The following is a 22,280-nucleotide window of genomic DNA, read 5'->3' on the forward strand; positions in this document are numbered from 1 at the left end:
AACCAATGAATCATTAAAGCGTTTTAAAGTGTCAGTTCTGGTCAAAACACCTGGCCATATTCCATAACAGTGAAAGATCCACCCCTTGTTGTCCTCTCAAATCCACAAACAATTTTTTTTTTAATAAAACCTCTCTGGACTATTTTGAACTAATAAACCGTCTAAATAATTCTCTCTTGATTCAGATGGTTTGACTTTGTCGATGGATTGTTTCTTACAAACACTCTACCTTCCACTTCACGAGTCACTGTGATGTTTTTATCAGCTGTTTGGACTCTCATTCTGACGGCACCCATTCACTGCAGAGGATCCAGCAGTGACCAAGTGATGCAAAGCAAAATTTCCCCAAATCTGTTCTGACCATGAAACAAAACTCATCTGCGTGGTCTTTGAGTGAGTAGCCTACATTTTATTACACATCACAAATTATTCTAGTGTTTCCACAGTCTCTATAAGATGATTTAGAAAAACCATTATTTAGTCCTAAAATACTGGTAATCATGCAACACAAAGTATGAAAATGTAAGTGTTGCTAATTTCAGAGGTAGAAATAGGAAAGGGAACAACCAGTGACTCCCGACCCAGTATATGGCACTTTTTGGATGGCTCCCTGATTTAAAACACATGGTCCATATCATCAGCTTCACAGTAACTCTAAGACAGATGGAAGGCCACACTTCTGCAGTCTTGAGCTTCAACCCTAATTAAACACACACGAGAGATGTCTGCTGAGGGTCGTCAGGATTACTTCAGTTACAGACAGGAGCGTTGGAGTTAAACTCCTACAGGAGCAGCTTTTGACACTTCCCTGGGTGTCACAATCCAAAATGAGCAATGCTGGGAAACTTCAGGACCAACACAGAACTACTTAAAGTGATAAGCTTTGTTCATTGTTCAGATTCTTACCTGCAGATGGTCTTTGCTGCAATCGAGTAAGAACTCTCCAAATGTAGTCGAGCTGCCTTCACTTTTACTTTGGCCAGTGAAAACTCTGACACCCGGAGGACTGATCTGGACACAGCAGTGGACCAGAGCCTCACGAACATGGTTTCAGACGATTTGCTGCTACCCTTTGATCAAAAATTCATTTCAAGTGTCATAAGTCATTTTACTGTTAATTGGTGTTTTTTTGTTTCTTTCCAATTCCAGCTGATATTCCAGAGTTCAGTAAAATACCTGGTGAGCTCAAAGAGAAGCCGAAAGATCAACTCTGTAATCATTATTAGCGTGAGCTCACCAGACAGACATCCCAGAATTCAATTATTCACCACAGCCAGAGGACATTTAATCAGACATCCATCAGCCAGAGGTGAGGCAATACACTGATTATAATTATGATTGATGACCCTCCTTCACCGAGTGTTTGTTTTCTTCATTTTGCAAGGCATTTTCATGAACATCACAAGGAGGGTGTAGAAGGTTACATGTTACATGATGCTAAGCGATTACCTGCGGTCTGATGATAAAGACATGACAAGACACTAATGGCAAAACCATTTTCAGACCCAGGTCAGTTCTGAGGTTTTGAGCTATTTGGCTAACATAACTGGACTTCTTTCAAACTAGTGCAAAAAAAAAAAAAAAACCCTTCCTTAAATACACTTTTAAGAGTTTAGTACACTTTATGTATTTGCATCTGTACATTTTAATTATAATGCAAATCGTTACAGGCAGTTTTCTTAAAACTAGTCTTTTTCTCCTGCACTGTGCTTTAAATCAATGGATGATTTTCTTTGCAGTTGCAAGAAATAAAGTAAAAAAACAAATTTTTTTTTTAAAAATCTTAACTTAGAGATATACATTTGCAATTACAAGAAAAGTCAATTGTCAGATAAAAAGCCACAAATTTTTATCTTATTTTTTCATTTTTTTTTTTCACAACTTATTTCAGTATTCAGAGAAAAAAGTCAGAATTGCGAGATGTAAATTTGGAAATGCTAGAAAGTTAGTCCTGGATTCTGAGTTTATTTCCCATATATCTCTGAGTTCATATCTATTTCTGATTTATGGAGCGATAAAAAGAGGTAATTAATATGAATCAAGAATTTTGAACCTGGCTTCATACAGTGCTCACATTTCTGTTCTCAGAATGTATGCAAATGTGTCCATATATAATTAAATAAAGCCTCATTTGCATATTTAAACAACATTTCAGAAAACTTTTAAAACAAAACAGGAAATTATGGTCTGGATCTATTAGTTAAATATTTTACCCGTATTCCCCTGAAGAGTTTTTAGCAATATGAAATAATAGACAGACCACTATAGACGATATATCCCCTGAACTCTTCCCTCTAATAATGGTCTTGGGGAGAAGCCCCCCTCAGCCCTCTTTAATGAGGCAAATCTCTGATATTGGCTGACATTTGAAAATCCTCTTCCTGAATGGCAGTGCCAGCAGTCATCTTTCCAAGAGATTTCAGCTGAAGGTCTTGGTGATGATGGAGGAAATTATAATGGCCTTGGTGTCCGTGTGAATAGGAGCCGGTGGCTTAAGAGAAAAACCTCACCTCACAGATGAGCTCGGGATCCCAAGATGCTTTGGTTCTTGAAGCGTGTTCATTTTATGCCCCCCGCTCCACTCTGAGATTTAGGGGTGACTAAAGATGGAGGGATCATCTCATGTATTTGTCATTGTCAACAAAGAGAAAAGCAATAGGGTGAGTCTCCATTTCAGCTTTCAATGGGAACGGACTGCACTACTGTCAATGTAAAATTTTCTACATTTTAATGCATGAGCCACGACTTGAAGTGCGAATGTTTTTGGGATGATACTAAAAGGCCTTTTGCTTTTTTATGAATGACGGAAGGCATGTGGCAGATTGATTACAATAGTTGTGTGTGTGTATATATATATATATATATCTGCCTCTGAATAAAAAAGATTTTTTATTTTCCTCTTTGAGCTCAATATTGTACACCATATGGATATAGTATTTTAAAATATATATTGTCTACATGTTCAATAAACTGTCCCATTTAAAATAAATCACTTCTGACAACTATTTAGTGTTTCCTAAATTTGTGAAACAGCTCTGCCAGTGTCATGTTTTATACAATAAATGTGAATGTGTCTTTGTTTTAGGCACAGTATTGCCACTTTGTCTACTCTGTATTGGTGTTTTGTTCTTGAATGAAGTGGAAAAGGAGTGAATGATTCAATGACTCACTCAGAGCTCACTTGTTGTAGCTATGTAAATTCCTCACTACTGACATGCTGTCCAAAAAGACATAAGTAGGTACATATTTTGAAGAATCACTTCCCTTACGATCATTAAATTGTATGCTATGTGAATATGAGTTTTACTTAGTAATGTGTCCGTTGACGCGAACTGAAGAACCTCGGTGGAAAGAGGTCATGCAGGTAGTTTTCACCAACATTCAGTGTTTTACAAATACTGTGAATTTGGAGATACTACTACTTTTATTTAGGCTACAGTTTTCATTCACTACAAAACAGGGATATATATTAATTCTGATGCATCCACAATCTGTCTGCACAATCACAGTGGGAAAAAAATGGAGTAGGATTTACCTTGATACAATTTTAACTCCAAAATAAAATTTGCTAGTAAAGTTCACAAATATTACAAAGAAATGGCAACACGCTAAATTAAAGTTAAAGTAGAAAGACTGAAATATTATTTTCTTGTAAAATGTACTCCAGTAGTCTTTAGTCTTTTTTTTATTTGAAAAATATATATTCTTTATATACAGTTTATAGGAAGCCTGTTTCCACCACTGAATAAAAAAATAAAAGGCAATTGCAACGTTTTATCACACAATTCTGAATTTTTTTTCCTCATAATTGCATGATACAAATGATACTAAGAAATTCAGAACTGCGTGAAAAAAAGTCAGAATTGCAAGAGTCGCAATTGTGAGAAAAAAAGTCTGTTTTTATCTTGCAATTCTGACTTTATATCTTGCGATTCTATGTTTATAATTTGTAATTGCGAGTTTATATCTCACAATTCTTTTCCATTCCGTGGATGAAAAGGGCTTCCATAATTTACCTATGAGTGGAACGATAAAAAAAAAAAAAAAATATTACTGTTGACAAATCATATATTGCATAAAATAGTGTTTAAATCAGGATATTATTAATAAAGCACCTTCATCCATTTTTTTAAATGTTGCTTGTTACCTAATTTTAACAATCACAAATAATTTGTCTATTATATAGCATGCACCAAGTTGCTTTATTGCCTTTCTTGGAACACAACCCACTCATAGATGAGCTTGAAATGAGATGTGCGAAGATCAACAGCACTACACAAATGCATATGACCCACTTATTATTTACACTATTGTTCACAGCCCTTCCTCATTATTTACAACATAATCACAACCTTGTTTTGCATGTGATTATGGTTGCGTAGCTTCAGGGCACCATTGTGTTTGAGAAGTCGGTTTCACTAGGATTGGCCTTAAATAGTGCTCTGGGAAAATCGGAGTATTAATAACAATTATTGGCATCCTTTTTTTTTTTTCAACAGGCACCTTAAGTGTTGGATATCGACTGTTGTCTATTGATTTCACAGCTTGTCACTTGGGGTTCAACTATCATTGACTCAGAACACTTCAAACAAGCCCTCAATCACCGACACACTCTCCACATGCACATGTGAGCACAACCATCAGAGCAGCAGCAGAGGATTTTATTATAAATAGCATCGTTATTTAAAATAGAAAAATTAAAAGCATGCACTTGACACGTAAGGAAAATAGACAGTTTACTGCCGTCTTCCAGTCATCCAATGAAATGGTTTCATTTAATCCTGACTAGTTAGAAAAGCTGCCAAATACAAACATGCATCAGATTTATTGACTGATTTGTGTTTTGCATGATGACATAGTGAATAAGGCATGACATTATTTAATCATTTAAAAGTGCTATTTATGTTGTAATGCGTATTAATGCTACAACATCACTGAAATCTTATCATTGCCTTTAACGTATAATCCATTAAAATGTTAGGTATTAGGCTATCAGTCATATGAGGCATTATTACATGATTGATTAATCTACAAATAATGCAAGCATTACCTTAAACTTTTTTAAACCACAAACTATGACAGAAGCAGCATTGAAACTTTACTTGCCATTAGAATTCACACTCTCATTCATCTCTGTAAACTAGAAATGTAACCAGGCACACGATTCACAGCAGAATGTTCATTAAAATGAAGTATTGCATGTCAACAAATTTGATTTGAAAGACAAAAATAAATCAGCAGCTGATGTCTGTATATAAATGAACACGAGGGGCATCAGATACTTAGGTACTTATGACTTGACAATGCGAGTCGGTGATGTATATGCGAATGATGTACCTGATGATTTTGGAATAAATTACTTAAAATCACTGTGCAGAAAAACAGAAAGCACAGGCTTTTGTATCAGGTTATTAATCTGAAAAGCTAAACGTAAGATGAGAAAATAGTGAAATTACAAAGGAAACTAGCTAAGTGTGAAGAAGCTAGAAAGTTGACATAAATATTGACATTAATAAACAAGAAAATTATGTAATGTAACTCAATCCGAGCAGCTTAGCCATCTTCAAGAATCGGCTTAAAACACATCTCTTCCATCTTTATTTGACCCTCTAACTTTAGCACTCACTATTCTAATTCTATTCTTAAAAAAGTGTATTCTATTTTCTTTTCACTTACTATGCAATTCAATTGTGTGTGTGTGTACGTGTATATATATATATATATATATATATATATATATATATATATATATATATATAAGACCTTTAACACTAGCTTGCGGTTTCTTTTTATTTATTATATTATTTAAAAGCCCTTGCTACGTGTACTGTGTTAAGCTAACTGAGACTTGTTATAGCACTTATATACCATTGCTCTTTTTGATTGTTTCCACTGTCCTCATTTGTAAGTTGCCTCGGATAAAAGCATCTGCTAAATGACTAAATGTAAATGTAATGTAATGTAATGGACACTTTCTGCAGATGCAAACAGGACAAGTGAATTTTTTGTGTGTGTTTTTCTTAAATTAAAGCTTGGCTGCATTTATGTGGTCTTTGTATTTAATGAAAAATGAATGAATATCAACGTCCTAAAAAAGCAGAGTGCTATTTATCCCTCGTATTGTGCTAATATTCTAGATGCAATTGTTTTTACACACACACACACACACACACACACACACACACACACACACAAAAAAATACGGTAAAAACTATAAAACTAAAAATTTTTTTAAAACAGTCTTTAACAACTATTTTTTAAAACATCAGCTATAATAACATTATAAACAGTATTTTTATTTTTTCACCTAAATTTTGTAATAAAGTTTAATTTTGTGTGTGTGTGCTTTTCTGAAGCTCAAACAGTAGGGCATGGCATTAACAACAAAAAGATCAAAAAATCATTTGCATGAACTATTTTGGGTCTGTGCACCTGCCTTAAACCATGAAATTTATGGGTCAAAAATCAGAATCGTTATATAAATTTTGCATGCATTTTCTACAGTATTCACACATTTTTACAACCAATATTTTTTACAACCAGGAACATAATGATTCTATTTTTTTTTACATTGATCACACTGTATTCTACTATTCCTTTCCTTTGTGCAAACATAGAGATGTTTTGCTTTTGGATGATCATTCAGAAGTTTAGTATTTTTTCAAGACTAACGACTCCTTTCAGGAATGGAACAAACAAAACTGCATTCACTTGCCTCTCAGCATACCTGGTATCTGAAGTACATGCACCATAACAAGACCATACTTTTTACCATAATGCTGGTAATTTGCTAAATAGGAGACAGAAAGTTAATTGTATGACGGACAATTCAGTAAGTTTGATGGACAGAAGTTGGCAAATTGATTTGATTGGCTATTTTGGACAATTATATGTCATAAGGTCATTACCAGTCATCATCTGATAATCACATTATTCTAGAACTCATCGAGTCAGTGATGAAGAAAGGATCCAAGAGTGAGTTTGTTTGCAGAAAACAGTTCTATAGCCATCCATGTCGATCAGGCAGTGACTGGCACAGACTTGCGCTGCTGGTGGTCAGGAAGTGCTTTCTTCTTCCTCTGCCTCATTCTTCACTGAAAGAACAAACAACATGCAATTTTATTTACAGCCACCTCATAAACAAGACCATTACTGCTTCAATGGGCTCCTCCAATTAACTAAACAACCATTATTTCCAGACATGTTCATCATGATTACAGTCTTGCTCATGATACTGGCAGATAAATATTCTATTCTAGCTGCATCTCTCTCTTTCTCTTTCTTTCTACCTCTGCTTTTGATTTCTGAGAGCACTGAAGGTCTGACCACTGTTGTGTGGAAGATGAAAGGTCAAAGGTTACAGACGAATATACATATAATATAATGAGGACTCTCATTCTTGAACAGTTCATCAAGGTTTTTAGTCAAGGCTTATGGTCTCTGTGGAAAACAAATCCAGCTTATTAGCTAAATATGTATCTCTTTTTTTTCGCACCATGTCTCTGTTGCTGCATGCAAATTTCACCCTTTATTTAAGGAGAAATTCACTGTCTGCTTCAGACAGCTTAGCATACACAATGGGCTCATCGGCGACTTCAGCGGCATGGCTAATGCGAGACCTTTTGTGCTGCTTAATTCTGTAAGGATAAACAGGCTCGCGCATGCAAAATTATTCAAACCCAGATAATTAACCGGGGAAACAATCAGCTGTATGAATAATAATCCGCAGTGGTAGACATTAGAACTTTTGAGCATGAGAATAAGATGGACGTGGGTAGATTGGGCATGGGCTTATCAAATAAAGCTCAGTAAATGTACCCTGAATGAAATGAGTCAATCATTTTAATGTGCGAGAGAAGCCCTGAGGAGAACAAATAAGCAATCACTACATCATGCAGGGCGAGCAAATGAACCTGCTGCACAATTAGGCAGGGTCACATTCGGCGAGGGCTGCGAGCATGCCATGTGCTAATGAGCTCTGTGCGTGTCAGGGAAAGGGGGATGGAGGGAGAGAGAGAGAGACAGTTGCCACCTGAATAAAAAGCCTACAACCACAGCACTTAGAATAGATAGCGCTTCATTAAGGACACTTTCACACTACAGCTTTTGGTGCCATTTGACGTCAGAGTTTGGTTCATTTTCTTATAAACAGCAACTGAGTTATCTTCAAAAGATGGTCTGGGGTGCAATTTATTTGAAACTCAGGTATGTTTCACAGTGGGTAGGAACTAGAGCTTTCACACGATTAATCGCATCCAAAATAAAGTTTTTTTTTTATTTACATAATTTGTGGTACTTGTAGTACTTATTTATTATTTATTAGTATTTATTATGTGTTTATAAATACACAAACATAGAGTATATATGTATGTATTTACATTCATATAATTGATATTATATATACATATATAGAATATATATGAACCTATATATATATATATATATATATATATATATATATACATTTTTTCTGAAATTATACAGGCATGTGTGTGTATTTATACTGTATATCCATAAAACATTTACAGAGTATACACACATATTATGTAAATGAAAACTTTTATTTTGGATGCGATTAATCGTTTGACAGCACTTAATAGGAACATTATCTGTACGCAAGTAACGGAATTAGTAGCGAACTACTAATGCAGGTGCTGTTTCATGTGTTTAAAGATTTGGTGCTGAATTCAAAGTGACAAAAACATGAATAAAAACGCAAGAAAAGTTATAGTTGATGACGGCAGCATACTAGGGTATGGAATCAGAGGTACATGCGAAAAGTGACTCTAGTGGGGACAGAGGTAATATCAGGTTTGTTGGCTTGTAAAGTATATGATTTATTGCATTTGAGACAAACTTTGCGAATTGTACGATTTCTTTCATCGTAAGGTAGTCTTTTACCACTAACTGTATGCCTAAAATATGTTTCAGATTTGACATGAATGCTCATCGTATACGTACAGCTGACCTCACAGCCTTTCAGCATGTGCAAAGAGTCAGGCGACATGAATAAAAAGACTACAACCACAGCACTTATGGTGGAATAGAAAGGGCTTCATTAAGTACAATTACACACCACAGCTTTCACCACATATTAGGAATTGTAACAATATTATATATAAACAAATATATCTACTGTATGTGCATTTATGTACGTGTTATACATTTTACCATATGTACATGAATATCCATCCTAAAACCCATCAATACATGTTGATATTATATAAGTAAATATAAAAGATGGACATGCATTTGGGAAATGTATTACAAAACTAGTAGAGTGTATACCTAAATAACACACTGGAGTTTGGAATCAAAGGTACAATGTGAAAACTGACTAGTGGTGGTGTCAGGTTTGGACAAAGATATTGAACAAAAGCTTTGTGTAAAGTGGCCACATTTGTTGCACTTGACAAACTGGTAAAAGAACTGTAAAAGATTTATTTCATTATTGGCCAACTTTTGACCACTTAGCATATACAAACACAGCTGAATACACAGCCTTTCAAAGTACACTCCATTTGATAGCATGTGCGAAGACCATTGGACAACACATGGAAACTGAAACGTTTGTCCAGTGTCTGCACTACTTCTCTCCAGAAGTTATGAGTTACAAAAATGCCTTTTACTCTTTTAAACCAGAGTTGCAAGTACCTCTAAACTCCTTGACACAAACACTTGTCAATGTGGAACTGTTTTTGTTGTGTATCCAGTAGTTCAGTTTGTGTACCTGTGTGAACAGGGATCATTTTAGACAATGCTATCATCTTTGAAACTTTTCAAAAAAAGTTTTTAGTAAAATTGTTGTCATGTAAAGAAAAAGTCACATTTCACTCATTTCTAGCATGCAAAGTACCATTTTTATTTTTGCAAGTCAATGAGCATATGACGCGATTGATCTCCAGTAAACGCTGTCAGTTATGTCCAACTATTACACAGCCTGACATAAAAAAAATAAATAATGTTGCACAGTCTGCACAGGCTTTTAACTAAGATCCTACCCGGGTCACATTGTACAATGTGACAAGCAACAATCACAAGAGACAAAAAAACACATCATAAGTTTGAAAACAGCCTAAAAGTCAGACTGATTTTAAGATAAAGATAGTGAAATGATGTCCAAAAGAGGCTGACAGACAGCTGGTAATAAGGGCACTTAGCAGCAGACAAACACTCAGGTACGCCAGTCTCACCACGAGCCAACAGAACAGGCCCCATGGCGCGGGCTTTCAAAGCAAAGTCAAAGTTATTAAGTATTCAATCATATAAAAGGGAGAGGAAGGCGTGAAAGGTTGCGGACCAAAGCACTTTTGCTCCAGTGCATTAAGAGGCTATGCAGCCGCTCCAAGTCTGCGTGAAAAGAAATAGATTGCCTCCCCAGAAGATGGCAGCTTCCCTGTAACCCCCTCCTTTTTTTCTCTTTAATAACTGCAATCTGCTGTGAAAATCTAATCCCAAGTACCATTTACGCTGCACCCAGATAACTTTTGCTTGGAAGAGCGTACAATATGAATATTTCATTCCCTGATATCCAAATAAACATGGCAAGCTTTCCATCAATCAGGGGACGCTGCAAGAAGTCAACTGGAAAGTGGAAATTGCTAATGAATAGCGAGGTTTGGGGGGAAAGCATGTCTTGTAAAAGCATCTCTTTTTTATTTCTCTTTAAAAAAAAAAAGCTTAAGAGCATGACCATTAAATGCGACCATATATGCCCTCCTCCGCAATGGTATAAACACGACCATCGCTTTCTGATGGAACGACTGAGGCTATTATAAGTTATTTATCACAACAAATCAAGCGGTCATACTGTTCTGTATTTACTAACAGCTGAATCTACTCATCCAAAGGATCAAGCCCCTTCTTCTTGGAAGAGTCCATCTATATACATGCTGCCTCGAATCAGGCTGTATGTCAGGTCTCAGTAGATTTGTAAGGCCACACCTGCCTTAAGAGCTCTAGTAATGACACTTAATGAAAGCTGGGAATCCATGCATGCAGAAGAAGCCCTGCCTGCCATAAATAAACCACAAGCCTACAAGCCATTTCCTCTCCTATCTATTTATTTGTATTTACTCTCTCCTGAAGGGATTTGGGGTGTCCTAGAAGAACATTAGCTGAGCTTTACTTTGGTTTGGTTGGGCAGTGTGGATGTTGTTTGTCCTTTCTACTGGTTTTACATCTACCAACAAAAATGTACACGTACAGAAACAGTTCAATAAATCAATAAGCATCATTATTTGCTCACCCTCACGTTTTTTTCGTACGCTCTTCTGTGACAGTTGTGCCACAAAGATTTTCTATGTGTATTTACTGTACGCTTTTATTTGAAAAAAAAAAAAAATGTTCAGCTCATATTCTCTAAAATGGCGCTACGGTGATGTGGAGAGACACAGAGGAGACAAATTGTTGAATAAAGTCATTATTTTAGTTTTCTTCGTGTACAAAAAGTATTCTCTTCACTATACAACGTTACGGTTGAACCACTGATGGCAGATGGACTATTCCGAGGATGTCTTTCACACTTTTCTGGACTTCAACAGTGTAACTTGGCAGTTGATGGGACAGTCTCAAGCCTCCCGGTTGTCATCCAAAATATCTTAAATTGTGTTCTGAAGATGAACGAAGCTTTTATGGGTTTGGAACGACATGGGGGTAATTGATTCATGACAACATTTTAATTTTGGGGTCAATACTGGGGAAATACTACCATGACATTTACCTGACATAAAATAAGTTGAAGTACTAAGAATACTTAAAATGAAAATGAAAACAAAATATTATCTGTATTAATGTCATGTAGTGTGTGGCATATATATTTGCATGTTAGTTGGGCCACATGTTTTTGAATAGGTGACAAACATTTTTCAAATAGTAATATTAGCAGTAATGCAGCTTTGTTAAAACATACTGTATGATTATTCATTCCAAATCTTCAGTAGCCATTATAACTTTGAGGAACAGTTTGTGTTCCAAGAAAGAAATTAATTCATATGATGACAGAATTTTTATTTTATTTTGGGGTGAACCATTTCTTAAAAAATGCATTTTTAGTCAAGACTTTCTGTGGTGACCAGAAAGTCTGCAATACTTTCTGCAATACCAGACGCATCACTGGCTCTTTGACTTTTCTTTGAATAAAACTTCTGAAGTACTGTAACTCTATAAAGTCAGGCCTGAGCAGGTCTCTGACTCTCCTGCTCCTTCTCCTTCATCAGTAAGGTGCATGTGACCTTCAGAACAAACAGGGAGGAGAATGGATAATCGGTCAACATCGCCCCAATGATTGGGCTCCAGCCCTTGGCCGCTACTATGCCAAAAGTTCTCCAATCATCTCTAGACTTCTCCTTTTCAATTTCACAAGTGTGAATCAGACCAGACCCATTACAGAGGATAAGCCTGTACTTACAGAGTGGGATCATTGAGTGGTGAGAGGACAGGCGCTCCAGAATGAGGTGGCTAATGGTGACACGCACCTTCAACTGTGGGTATAGGACACCTTTTCTCTGCATCTAATAGAAATAACAACCTAATCACAACAAAGATGGCCTTGCTGATGTTATGCATAAGTACAGGATAACAGAGAATAGAGGAAGAGAGAAAAAATAATAAGACAGGGAGAGGTGTAATAGGAAACGGCCAGCACTGGATCATTCAGGAATTATAAGAGGAGAAGAAGAAAGATCAAACTGGACAGGTGATTTGAGACGAAACCTGCATACCTGTTTATTCTGCAGACTGGAGGTTTGCCACAGAGGTGAATGTTAATATGCACTCAATGACGATTGTAACTTGTGAGTTTATCGTGAAAAACACTTGATTGTTGCAAATAAGATAATCTTAACAAAATATATTCCCAAGAATACACAAATGAAGAGAAGTACACACTCTACAGGGTAGCATACATAAAATATATTTGCAAAGTTTATATTTTCTGCAGCGTGGCATGCTATTCTCTCAATCGGCAAGGATTTGGAACAATATTTTGTTATAGGTATAATAATTATGCATGCAGATCACTGGAGGGCTACATGGATTATTTGTACTTGCATATTTGTCAGATAAAACACACAGCAGGACCATGTAAAATTATAATTCAAGACAGTGACTAAGATAGTGACCAATTACAGGATCAAAGACAATCTAGAATCTAATAATAATAATAATATATATAAATAAAACATGAAACCAAAAAGGATTTTCTTAACACAAGTTACTGGATTTATTGCGAGCAATTGAGCTGTGAATGAATTTTATATATATTTGGGGTAATATTTTTGAATGCTTTTAAAGTCTCTTATGTTCATCAGGGCTGCATTTATTTGTTCAAAAACTGAAATAGTAATATTGAGAAAAATTATAAAAATTTTCTTTTTAATATATTTTAAAATGTAATTTATTTCAAAGCTGAATTTTCAGCATCATTAGTCCACTCACATAATTTTCCTGCAGAAATCATTCTAACATATTATTATAATATAACTTGCTGCTCAATAAACATTTCTGATTATTATCAATGTTGATTACAGTGCTGCTAAATATTTCTGTACGTATTTTTCAGGATTCTTTAATAAATTAAAAGAACAGCATTTATTTGGAATACAAACCTTTTGTAACATTAACAACTGTCACTTTTGATAAATGTAATGTGCATCTAATAAAAAAATAAATAAAAACAATAATAATGAATAATGAATAGAAATAAAAATAAATAAATTGCACTGCTCCAACTTTTGAATGGTAGTGTATAATTGATTGATTTTTTTTTTTACTTTTTAAAATCTTTAATCAGAATGTTGTGGCATGCTCATCCTTTGATATGACTAAGTCAGTGTCTAAGCCAACTGCGTTCAGATCTGCCTCCATTTCTGTAAGCGATGACCAGCTCTCACAGTCCAATCAGAAACTGATCAACATTTGTTTTCCTTACTCAATAGCCGTTTCACTCTGAAATATGTCACAATACGGTAGTAAAGTCAGTTAAAAACTTCAGCTTCATGTTGTCTTCAACTTTGAACTTTCAACTAGAGGCTTTGTGCTGGAGTGTGTGTTACCTTCTGTCACTCTGCTTATCCAGCTCTGCTTTCAGCCTCCTGATATCCCCCTGCAAACCCTTCACATTCTCCTGAAGGTGACTGCATGAAGACAGGACAAACATTACAACCTAATCCCATTTCTCTCTGTATCCTTGCATGCACATTCCCTGCTACTTGGACCTAAAATGCATGTTTGTACACACTCCATCTGAGAAGAGCGGAAACAGCTCTGGACAGGGTGTGTGGGGCTTACTCTCTCTCAGCTGTCAGGTGGATGATCTTCCTGCTCTGGTCCTTGATCTTGAGTGCCAGTTTCTCATTAGTGTGCCTGGAATGGAGCAGGGGCAGAGATAATGGGCTGCAGTGAGGAAGCTGTGAGCTGCTGTCACAATGAACCATGATGCTGAATGATAATGATACAGCCATTGTAACACTGCCTCTCTCTGGATGCAAAAGTTCTGATGCACCACAGACACTTTCTAGACTTTGTAAATCTATATACTGGTTTCAACAGCAACTATGCAGTGCAACATGGGATACGATCTGTGACATGTAATGCAGTAAAATCTCACATTTTATGTTACGTAAGGGAAAACACTACTCGGCCAGACAGTCATTATTGCAATATAAACACTAAAAGCGTGACAAAGGTACAGCAAAACATAAAATAAAACAAAAAAAAAAGTTTTCACTCATGAATTGCTTGTAAATCTCATAACAAATTACAAAAAACAATTGTTAAACACTTTAAAAAGGTACTTCTATAATATTTCATTTATTCAAATGTATTCAATATTTCAAAATAAAGAGTATAAAGGTGTTTATTTGGCAATGATAAACGACTGTTAATTAGCTACTTATAAAATACAAAATATAAACACACAAATAGTCATGAAGTACTTATTTGAGTTGAAATTATTATTTTGTTAATGATAGAAAAGATGGGAGTGATGCAAAACTACACTATAAAAATATTTTTGGAACTTGTAGATTTTTGGAGTATGTTTAACAAAACAACAACAACAAAAAACTAAATTCTTTCTACTTTCAATATATTTCATTGTGTTACTTGCTATTTCTCTGTAATTTTTTGTGAAATTTACTAGCAATTTAGTGTTATTTTTGTATTATTTATATACTCTCATTGCATTCATTAATATTTTTAATGAAAGTTTATTTAAAATTTTATATGTTTAGTTTTCGTTTTAATTATAGTGACGTTTTCATCATTTTATGTGATTTTGTGAATATTTCTATCAAGCATTCTTTTTATTTTCCGTTTTAGTAATTTTAGTACTTCAACATAAACATTTCTTTCTGTTGGCAAGGCAACATTACTATTTTTCATCTACTATTTAACATATTATACATATTTAATATTTAACAATTATGCATATGTATTACTATTTAACCAATATAACATTTTATTTTATATAGACCAAAAAATATTTTTTAATAGTTTTAAGAATAATGGCATTGCCTGTCATGATCAATTATACAATGTAGTTGTCATTATACAAAAACATTTGTCCCCAGAATGCAGTATTCGACCAGCCAGAATCAAGTATTCCAACAGCTGTGTTTTTAGCTTTTTAAACTTACAAAAAAGTACTGTGGCAATGCAGTTTCATGCTACCGAATGATTACTTCTCAAAAAGATCATTTGTGTTGAATACAGAAGACAAGATTCTTACTTTTGCTCCTTCACCCACTGGTTCACATTGGTCACCACGAGCTCGCTTTCCCTGTGAAGTCGAGAGCTGTCACTCCGTGCCTCTCCTAAACACTGCCGCAGAACATCGGCCTCACACACAGCTGTGCTGTACTTCTGACTGACAGCGTCCACCTGTGAGAGCAAAGCCTCAACCTGCACAGGAAGAGACAATGAACATAGAAACACAGCAGACTAATAGAAATGAGGTTAGATACTGTGGCTGACCTGAGCTACTTTAGCAGCGTAGTTGTCTCTGAGAGAGGCCATCTCCATCTTTAGCGTGAGCACTTCCTCGTCTCTGGCCTGCAGGGCCGTCATCTGCTGCTGGGCCCACTGCTGTGAGCGTGTCATCTGGGTGTGCAGCTCTGCCAGTCGCCCCTCACACGCCCGGGCCTGAAGAGACACAAATCTGTCCTGATTAAAGGCCAAGTGTGTAATGCATAATGTGCAGAGACCATAACTTCACAATAGCTTTTACTATGTTCACTTCCTAGTTAATTGACCTGATTTTGGGGAAAACTGCCTGTATTAAGCTTTTTACCTTTGAATTGACTGGTTTGTCTGAAGAAACTATTAAGCATTGATAGATTCAATTGAGCAAATGTGACAGTAAAGGCATTTATAATGTATGTACTTAAAAAAAAGACAAAATCTTTATAACTTTCTATTCATCATGTTTTCCATCACGTGTGGTTTTGTGTGTATCAGTGTTAAGTATTATTGATATACTATTATAGTTTTGGTATATTTACTTTACTTTACCCAAAAATTAAAATTCACAAATGGTTAAAGCTCTTGGATTTCATCAAAAATATCTTATTTTCTGTTTGAAGATGAGCAAAGGTCTTACAGGTTTGGAACGACATGAGGGTGAGTAATTAATGACAGAATTTTCATTTTTGGGTGAACAATGCCTTTAAGTTAAAATAAATCTTGAAGTAAACTAAATGGAAATGAGAAATGTTACAAGTTGAGATAAAATTCTCTCTCTCTATACACACACACACACACACACACACACATATATATAATTCAGCTTAAATGAAAAGGCAGACTAGTTTCATGGCTAGTAACGTTGTCAGTGAGTAAGATGGTGGAGCGCAGTGACCTTTACCCAGAGCACACACACTGCAGAGGAGAGCCAATAAAAGTGGTGAAGAAAAGGAGAAAGACAATTAAAATGCTGCGTGCGTGTGTGTGTGTGTGTGAGTGGGTTATGAGGTAGTCTCAGACACCTGTGCAGCTTTATATCCAACTCTAATCCCTCTGTGATCCCCCCACACACTCAAATGAGATTCTCGACTCATCAGTTTCTTCAATTCACACCTGATTTATAGACGGGGGCCAGAGTATATTTGCACACACACTTGCTTTAATCATAGCACCTCGTACACACACAAACAAACACACACACACACACACACACACACACACACACACACACACACACACACACACACACACACACACACACACACACACACACACACACACACACACACACACACACACCATATGAAAACACAACCTTATACAACCATAATTATGTGCCAGGCAGACAAACACACACACAGGCATCATAACTGCCTTTATTCAGGCGTCTGTCTCCGCCCGCTTCCTCGCATGCCACGTTTCACACGACTGGCGAGAATCATTACTGGCCTTCCTCTGATACGGCTGCAGCACCAACAGCAATTATTTTTAAAAGCCAGAGCTGAAAACAGACAACCGATGCACAACACACATGCATAATCATTATTTCTGCAGTCTGACTGTGTGTGAATGTGTGAGTGTGTGTATGTATACAGTAGGGCCTGGACAGGGGAGACACTTTATTTTTTATTTTTCAGTTTTATTGTTATCCTGTAGAGTTTGCTGACCATAAAATGATGAGGATGGTTATCCAAAACCAATTAGAGTTAACCTACAACCCTGACAGCACTTAAAGAATGAGAGTGAATGGTTTAAATAACTACACTGGCCCTACTGTCTGCACAAAGCACTGCAGTTATGCACATGTTTCAGGTACTTCAGGACAAAGTGTCACTGAGGGGTTTGCCAAAGTCAGAGAACTCCCTGCCTTATGGACATCACTGTTGGTTCTGGAACATTCTTATCAACAAATCAGATTTAAGGTGTAGGTTTGGGTTTGTGGCTTCAATAGGATTAGTATTAGTCCGTATTATCAGTTTGATTTTAGGAGGTACTTTATCCAAAACTCACAATTCTGTCATCATTTACTCGCCATCATATCACTCTAAACCTATAAGATTTGGGTTAATCTTTATATATAAATATATAAAAAGAAAAATTATGAAAAACAAATAATTTCAGATGACCTAATTGTGAGTCTAAACGCATTTAAGGAAAATATCATGTTAATTTCCTTACTTTTAATGAAATTAAACAAATACTACTAGTACGGGAAACACAAAATGCCAATTACATTCATTTTAATCATTTCGCACCAAATTTGCACGTATGGGTATGAAAATGTAAGCTGAAATAAAGAAATTGTTGCTACTTTACATATTGCATTTGTGAGTAAATCTTCCATATTCAATTTTGTATTGAATTAAGACCATTCATAAATAGCGAGCGTGATTTCACCAATACAACATGTTCCTGGTTCAACATTCCAATCAACCAATCAGAATTGAGGTGTAACTTTTCAGGAAATATCTGTTTTAGGCTTACAATCAGAGTTAGGTGCTTCTACACCCTTGTTAATCAGTTATCATTTCACACTGATTTTAGGAATAAATTACGGGTAGGGTTAGGTTCAGGGGTAGGGATTGGGATTGGGTTAAGTCTATATTTTTGGACAATAATGTTGATCCAGAATCATCAAAAGATGTTGATCCAGGAGTATGTCTTACTTGGCAAAATCACGGCAAACTATACATATACATCTACAAAACTGCAATTAATCTAGTGGCTGATGTTCCTCTGGCTGATGTTACTGAATACTTAAATAGGACAACCAATGCCAAGATCAAGGGTTCAATTAGCAAGAGAATGCATGAACTAATAATAAAAAGTATATATTGAATGAACTTTACATATGAGTTGCTTTGGATAAAATCGTCTTGCCAATTTAAAAATGTAAATGGTGACAAATATAGGCTGAACAATGAATCTCAATATACATATGCATCAGTCCTACCTCCTCCTGAGAGCAGCTGCTCTCTCTGAGCGCTCTCTGTAGATCTGCACTCATCTGTCTGACTCGCTCCTCCTGAGTCTCCCTGTCCTCTGTCAGCTGGATCAGGCACTGCTGCAGACGGGCCTGCACACTCCTCTGGGCCGTACCCTCTCGACTGTACTCAGCCAGCTAGAACACACAGCTAACCGGTGATATCTGTCTCCAGTGTATTGGCAAGGTTCACCTCGTGTCTGTGTGTTAGTGGGAGTGAACGTACCAGCTCCATGTACTCTTTATGAGAGGCCTGTGCTGTGCTGAGCTCCAGTCTCAGCTCTCTCCCTCTCTGATGGGCCTTGTCCCGCTCCTGCTCCAGATCCAGCTTCAGCCTGGACACCGTAGCCTGCAGAGCGCTCATCTGACAAAAGAGGAACATTTATCTTACACTACTGTTCAAAGTTTGGGGTCAGTAAGATTTTAATGTTTTTTTTTTTGGAAATAAATTAATACTTTTATTTAGCAAGGATGCATTCAAAATACCTTCACTGTGTTATAAAAGATCTTCAAAAGCCTTGATATTTTATATTATGTTTTTGTCATTTTTATTACTTTTTTATGTCATTTATAAGTTTATTTAGTTAGTTATTTTTCGTTTTAAATGTAAACAAAACTTAATGAAACTTAAACAACCATGAAAAATGTTACTTTGACAACTAGCAGAAATACAATTAAGGTTTTATAAATTACGGAAATATAAACTTAAAGGATAAAATAAAAAATAAAAAGTTTTCAATATTATAGATTTTATTTCAGTTTATATTTATATATTAGTTTTTGTTCATGTTTAATACATTTTAATAGTTGGGTTTCTGAAGAATCAGGTGACACTGAAGAAAACTGATAAATTTAGGATGGCCATCACACGAATAATGTAAAATTAAAAATGTATTACAACAGAAAATGATTATTTTGAATAGTAACATTAATTTACATTATTTTATTAACAGTATTTTTGTTTAAATAAATGTAGCTGTAGTTAGAATAAGATACTTTTAAAAAATATAATTTTTTAAAACATAATTTTTTAACAATTCCTTTGAGTTATTGACTACAATATAGTTAACTAACTCAAACAGCTGATACAAGGTGCTCTGTCCAGGTTAACAGATATGGTCTACTAACTCATAGTTCAATGTTTCATTACTGAAACTTCTTTGTACTGGCTAATGACAAGCTTTGGATGGGTTATAGCACCTTTAGATTAGGCTGGATTATTATTAATATGTGGTGTTCCCATAACCTCTTGGTAGTGCTTCTGCACTTGTTCATCTTTGGTCTCCAGTTCTCTCCTGCACAGCTGCAGCTGAGTCTGGCTGTTCACTTCCTCTTCCTGCAGTCTGTGGATGGTGAGCTGCAGCTCAGAAATACACTCCTGATGTGTGTTTAGAAGCTTCTCCTGTTCACACATCTACAGTAACACACACACACACACACACACACACACACACACACACACACACACACACACACACACACACACACACACACACACACACACACACACACACACGCAGATAGACAGCTGACAATCACATTCTTTGACTGTATTACATAGGCTACAGTACATATACATACTTTTATATATCATATATGGCAATTAAATTATTAATCTATTTATAATTTTTTCTTGATTTTTTTTTGCTATTTATTATTTTTTCCAAGGATTTCTGAAATAGTCATTTTTGCTACACAAATGTCGAGTAGTTGCAGTAAGTTTATTACTTAAACTCTTTCATTTTCAAAAGACTGAGGCAAATCTGAATCCCCATGATATGACCTCCTAATAGTGCAGAGCTTCTCAGATAAACTGGAAAGATGTGAAGCGAACTCCACGGCTGACATATTCACTCATATGGCTGGCTAATTTAGAGATATACTCCTGCACGACTGATATTAAACTGGGATTAGGGAGATTAATTTGAAACAGTTACTGACTTTTGGATCAGATCTATAAAAGTTTCTAAAGATAGAAGAGTAAATTTACAACCAGGTGAGCAGCTTTGCTTCAGACTAACATCTCTTCAGAGCAGAGAAGAGCAATGAAATCATATTTCTACCTGATTTGTGCACATTTGCATCATTTACAAAACATCGTAACTGGGAGGTTGCTAAATGATATTCATATTTCAGATTTTTACCAAGTTCTTAGCATTAAACAGAAGTGTGCACAAGTCTGAGGCCATAATGGATTCAAATTCAAATTCAAATCAGAAAATATACAGTAAGTTTTAGAATTTTAAGGAGGTTAAAACAAACAAATTTAATATGTAGAATTAATGAGAAATATTAAATAATCAGTACTATTTCTAGGTCACTAATCAAATTATCAAAAGCATGAAATTGTCCTGAAAGAACACTTTCAGATGTTCTTTTCTCCACAAGATGGATTATTCCCGAATCATGCTGGATATCATGAGCTTCAGAGGTTTACACAAACATGTAGAGCTCATGCTCTTTCCACAAAACCACAGACACGCACGAGACTGCATGCAAACATGCGTGGTTCCTCAGGCACACAGTAATCGATATAGATCAATACAGTGGATCATGACCTTACAGGGGGCTTTGTTAAGCACTTTTGTTTAATAATGCTGCCATTTAAAGCTCTGAATATGAGCAGGATGAGTGTGAAGTGGCTCTCACTTTAGTCTGCAGGGCTGAGAGGGTCTCTCTGTTGACATCCAGCTCTTTCTGGATCTGCTGTTTGTCTTGCTGGAGTCTCAGGACCTCCTGTCTGCTGCTGCTGGCCTCTGTCTTCACACGCTCCAGCAGCCTCCTGAAGAGGACAACATGAGCCTTATTTTACCATCCTCTACCAGTCCGGGCAACTGAATACGAGTTTCAAAGTATCAAATCACCACATCCTGCTGGAAATATGCTGGTCAATGCGTTGGGTTTTTTAGTTTTTGTTTTCATGGGGGCTACCAGGGATGATCTACAGGAAGCTGTATCAGACCAAACCAGCTCTAACCAGCAAAAAACATACTGGAATTCATAATAGTTTAAAATGGTAGTTCTGTCATCAGCCATCATTTACTTACACTAAGTTGTTCCAAACACATTCAGTAAGACTTCCATTCATCGTTTTGAAGTGTGGGTGGAATGGACTTTCAATGGAGGGACAGACATATGAGGTGTCATTAAAAATATCATTTTTGTTTTAAAGATTAATGAAAGTCTTATGAGTTTGGAATGATATTAAGCTGAGAAAATAAAGACAGAATTTTCATTTTTTTAGTGAACTATCCCATTGAGCTTAGCCCTTTGTAGCCAGTATAAATTCTGGTACACTTTGCTTCTTATTCTGGCCAAGAACTGCCAGTTTGCA

At 35.9% G+C, this 22,280-nt stretch overlaps 1 protein-coding gene across 4 annotated transcripts in view; it reads right to left on the reverse strand.

Annotated features, from left to right (window-relative positions):
• Positions 1-6,322: 6,322 nt before the first annotated feature.
• Positions 6,323-22,280, reverse strand: part of LOC132126830 (trichohyalin) — a 215,925-nt gene continuing 199,967 nt past the window's right edge. For all 4 annotated transcript variants that reach the window (XM_059538393.1, XM_059538384.1, XM_059538376.1 and 1 more), the window contains 9 exons: positions 21,596-21,728; positions 20,193-20,360; positions 19,173-19,310; positions 18,917-19,084; positions 15,976-16,143; positions 15,731-15,903; positions 14,290-14,364; positions 14,055-14,135; positions 6,323-7,094 (listed from right to left, as the gene is read on the reverse strand). In XM_059538393.1, the coding sequence (XP_059394376.1) occupies positions 7,085-7,094; positions 14,055-14,135; positions 14,290-14,364; positions 15,731-15,903; positions 15,976-16,143; positions 18,917-19,084; positions 19,173-19,310; positions 20,193-20,360; positions 21,596-21,728 (1,114 nt within the window). In that variant the 3' untranslated portion in view covers positions 6,323-7,084. The remainder of the gene's footprint in view (positions 7,095-14,054; positions 14,136-14,289; positions 14,365-15,730; positions 15,904-15,975; positions 16,144-18,916; positions 19,085-19,172; positions 19,311-20,192; positions 20,361-21,595; positions 21,729-22,280) is intronic.

This window comes from Carassius carassius, chromosome 3 (assembly GCF_963082965.1).
Source record: "Carassius carassius chromosome 3, fCarCar2.1, whole genome shotgun sequence".
Lineage (NCBI taxonomy): Eukaryota > Metazoa > Chordata > Actinopteri > Cypriniformes > Cyprinidae > Carassius > Carassius carassius.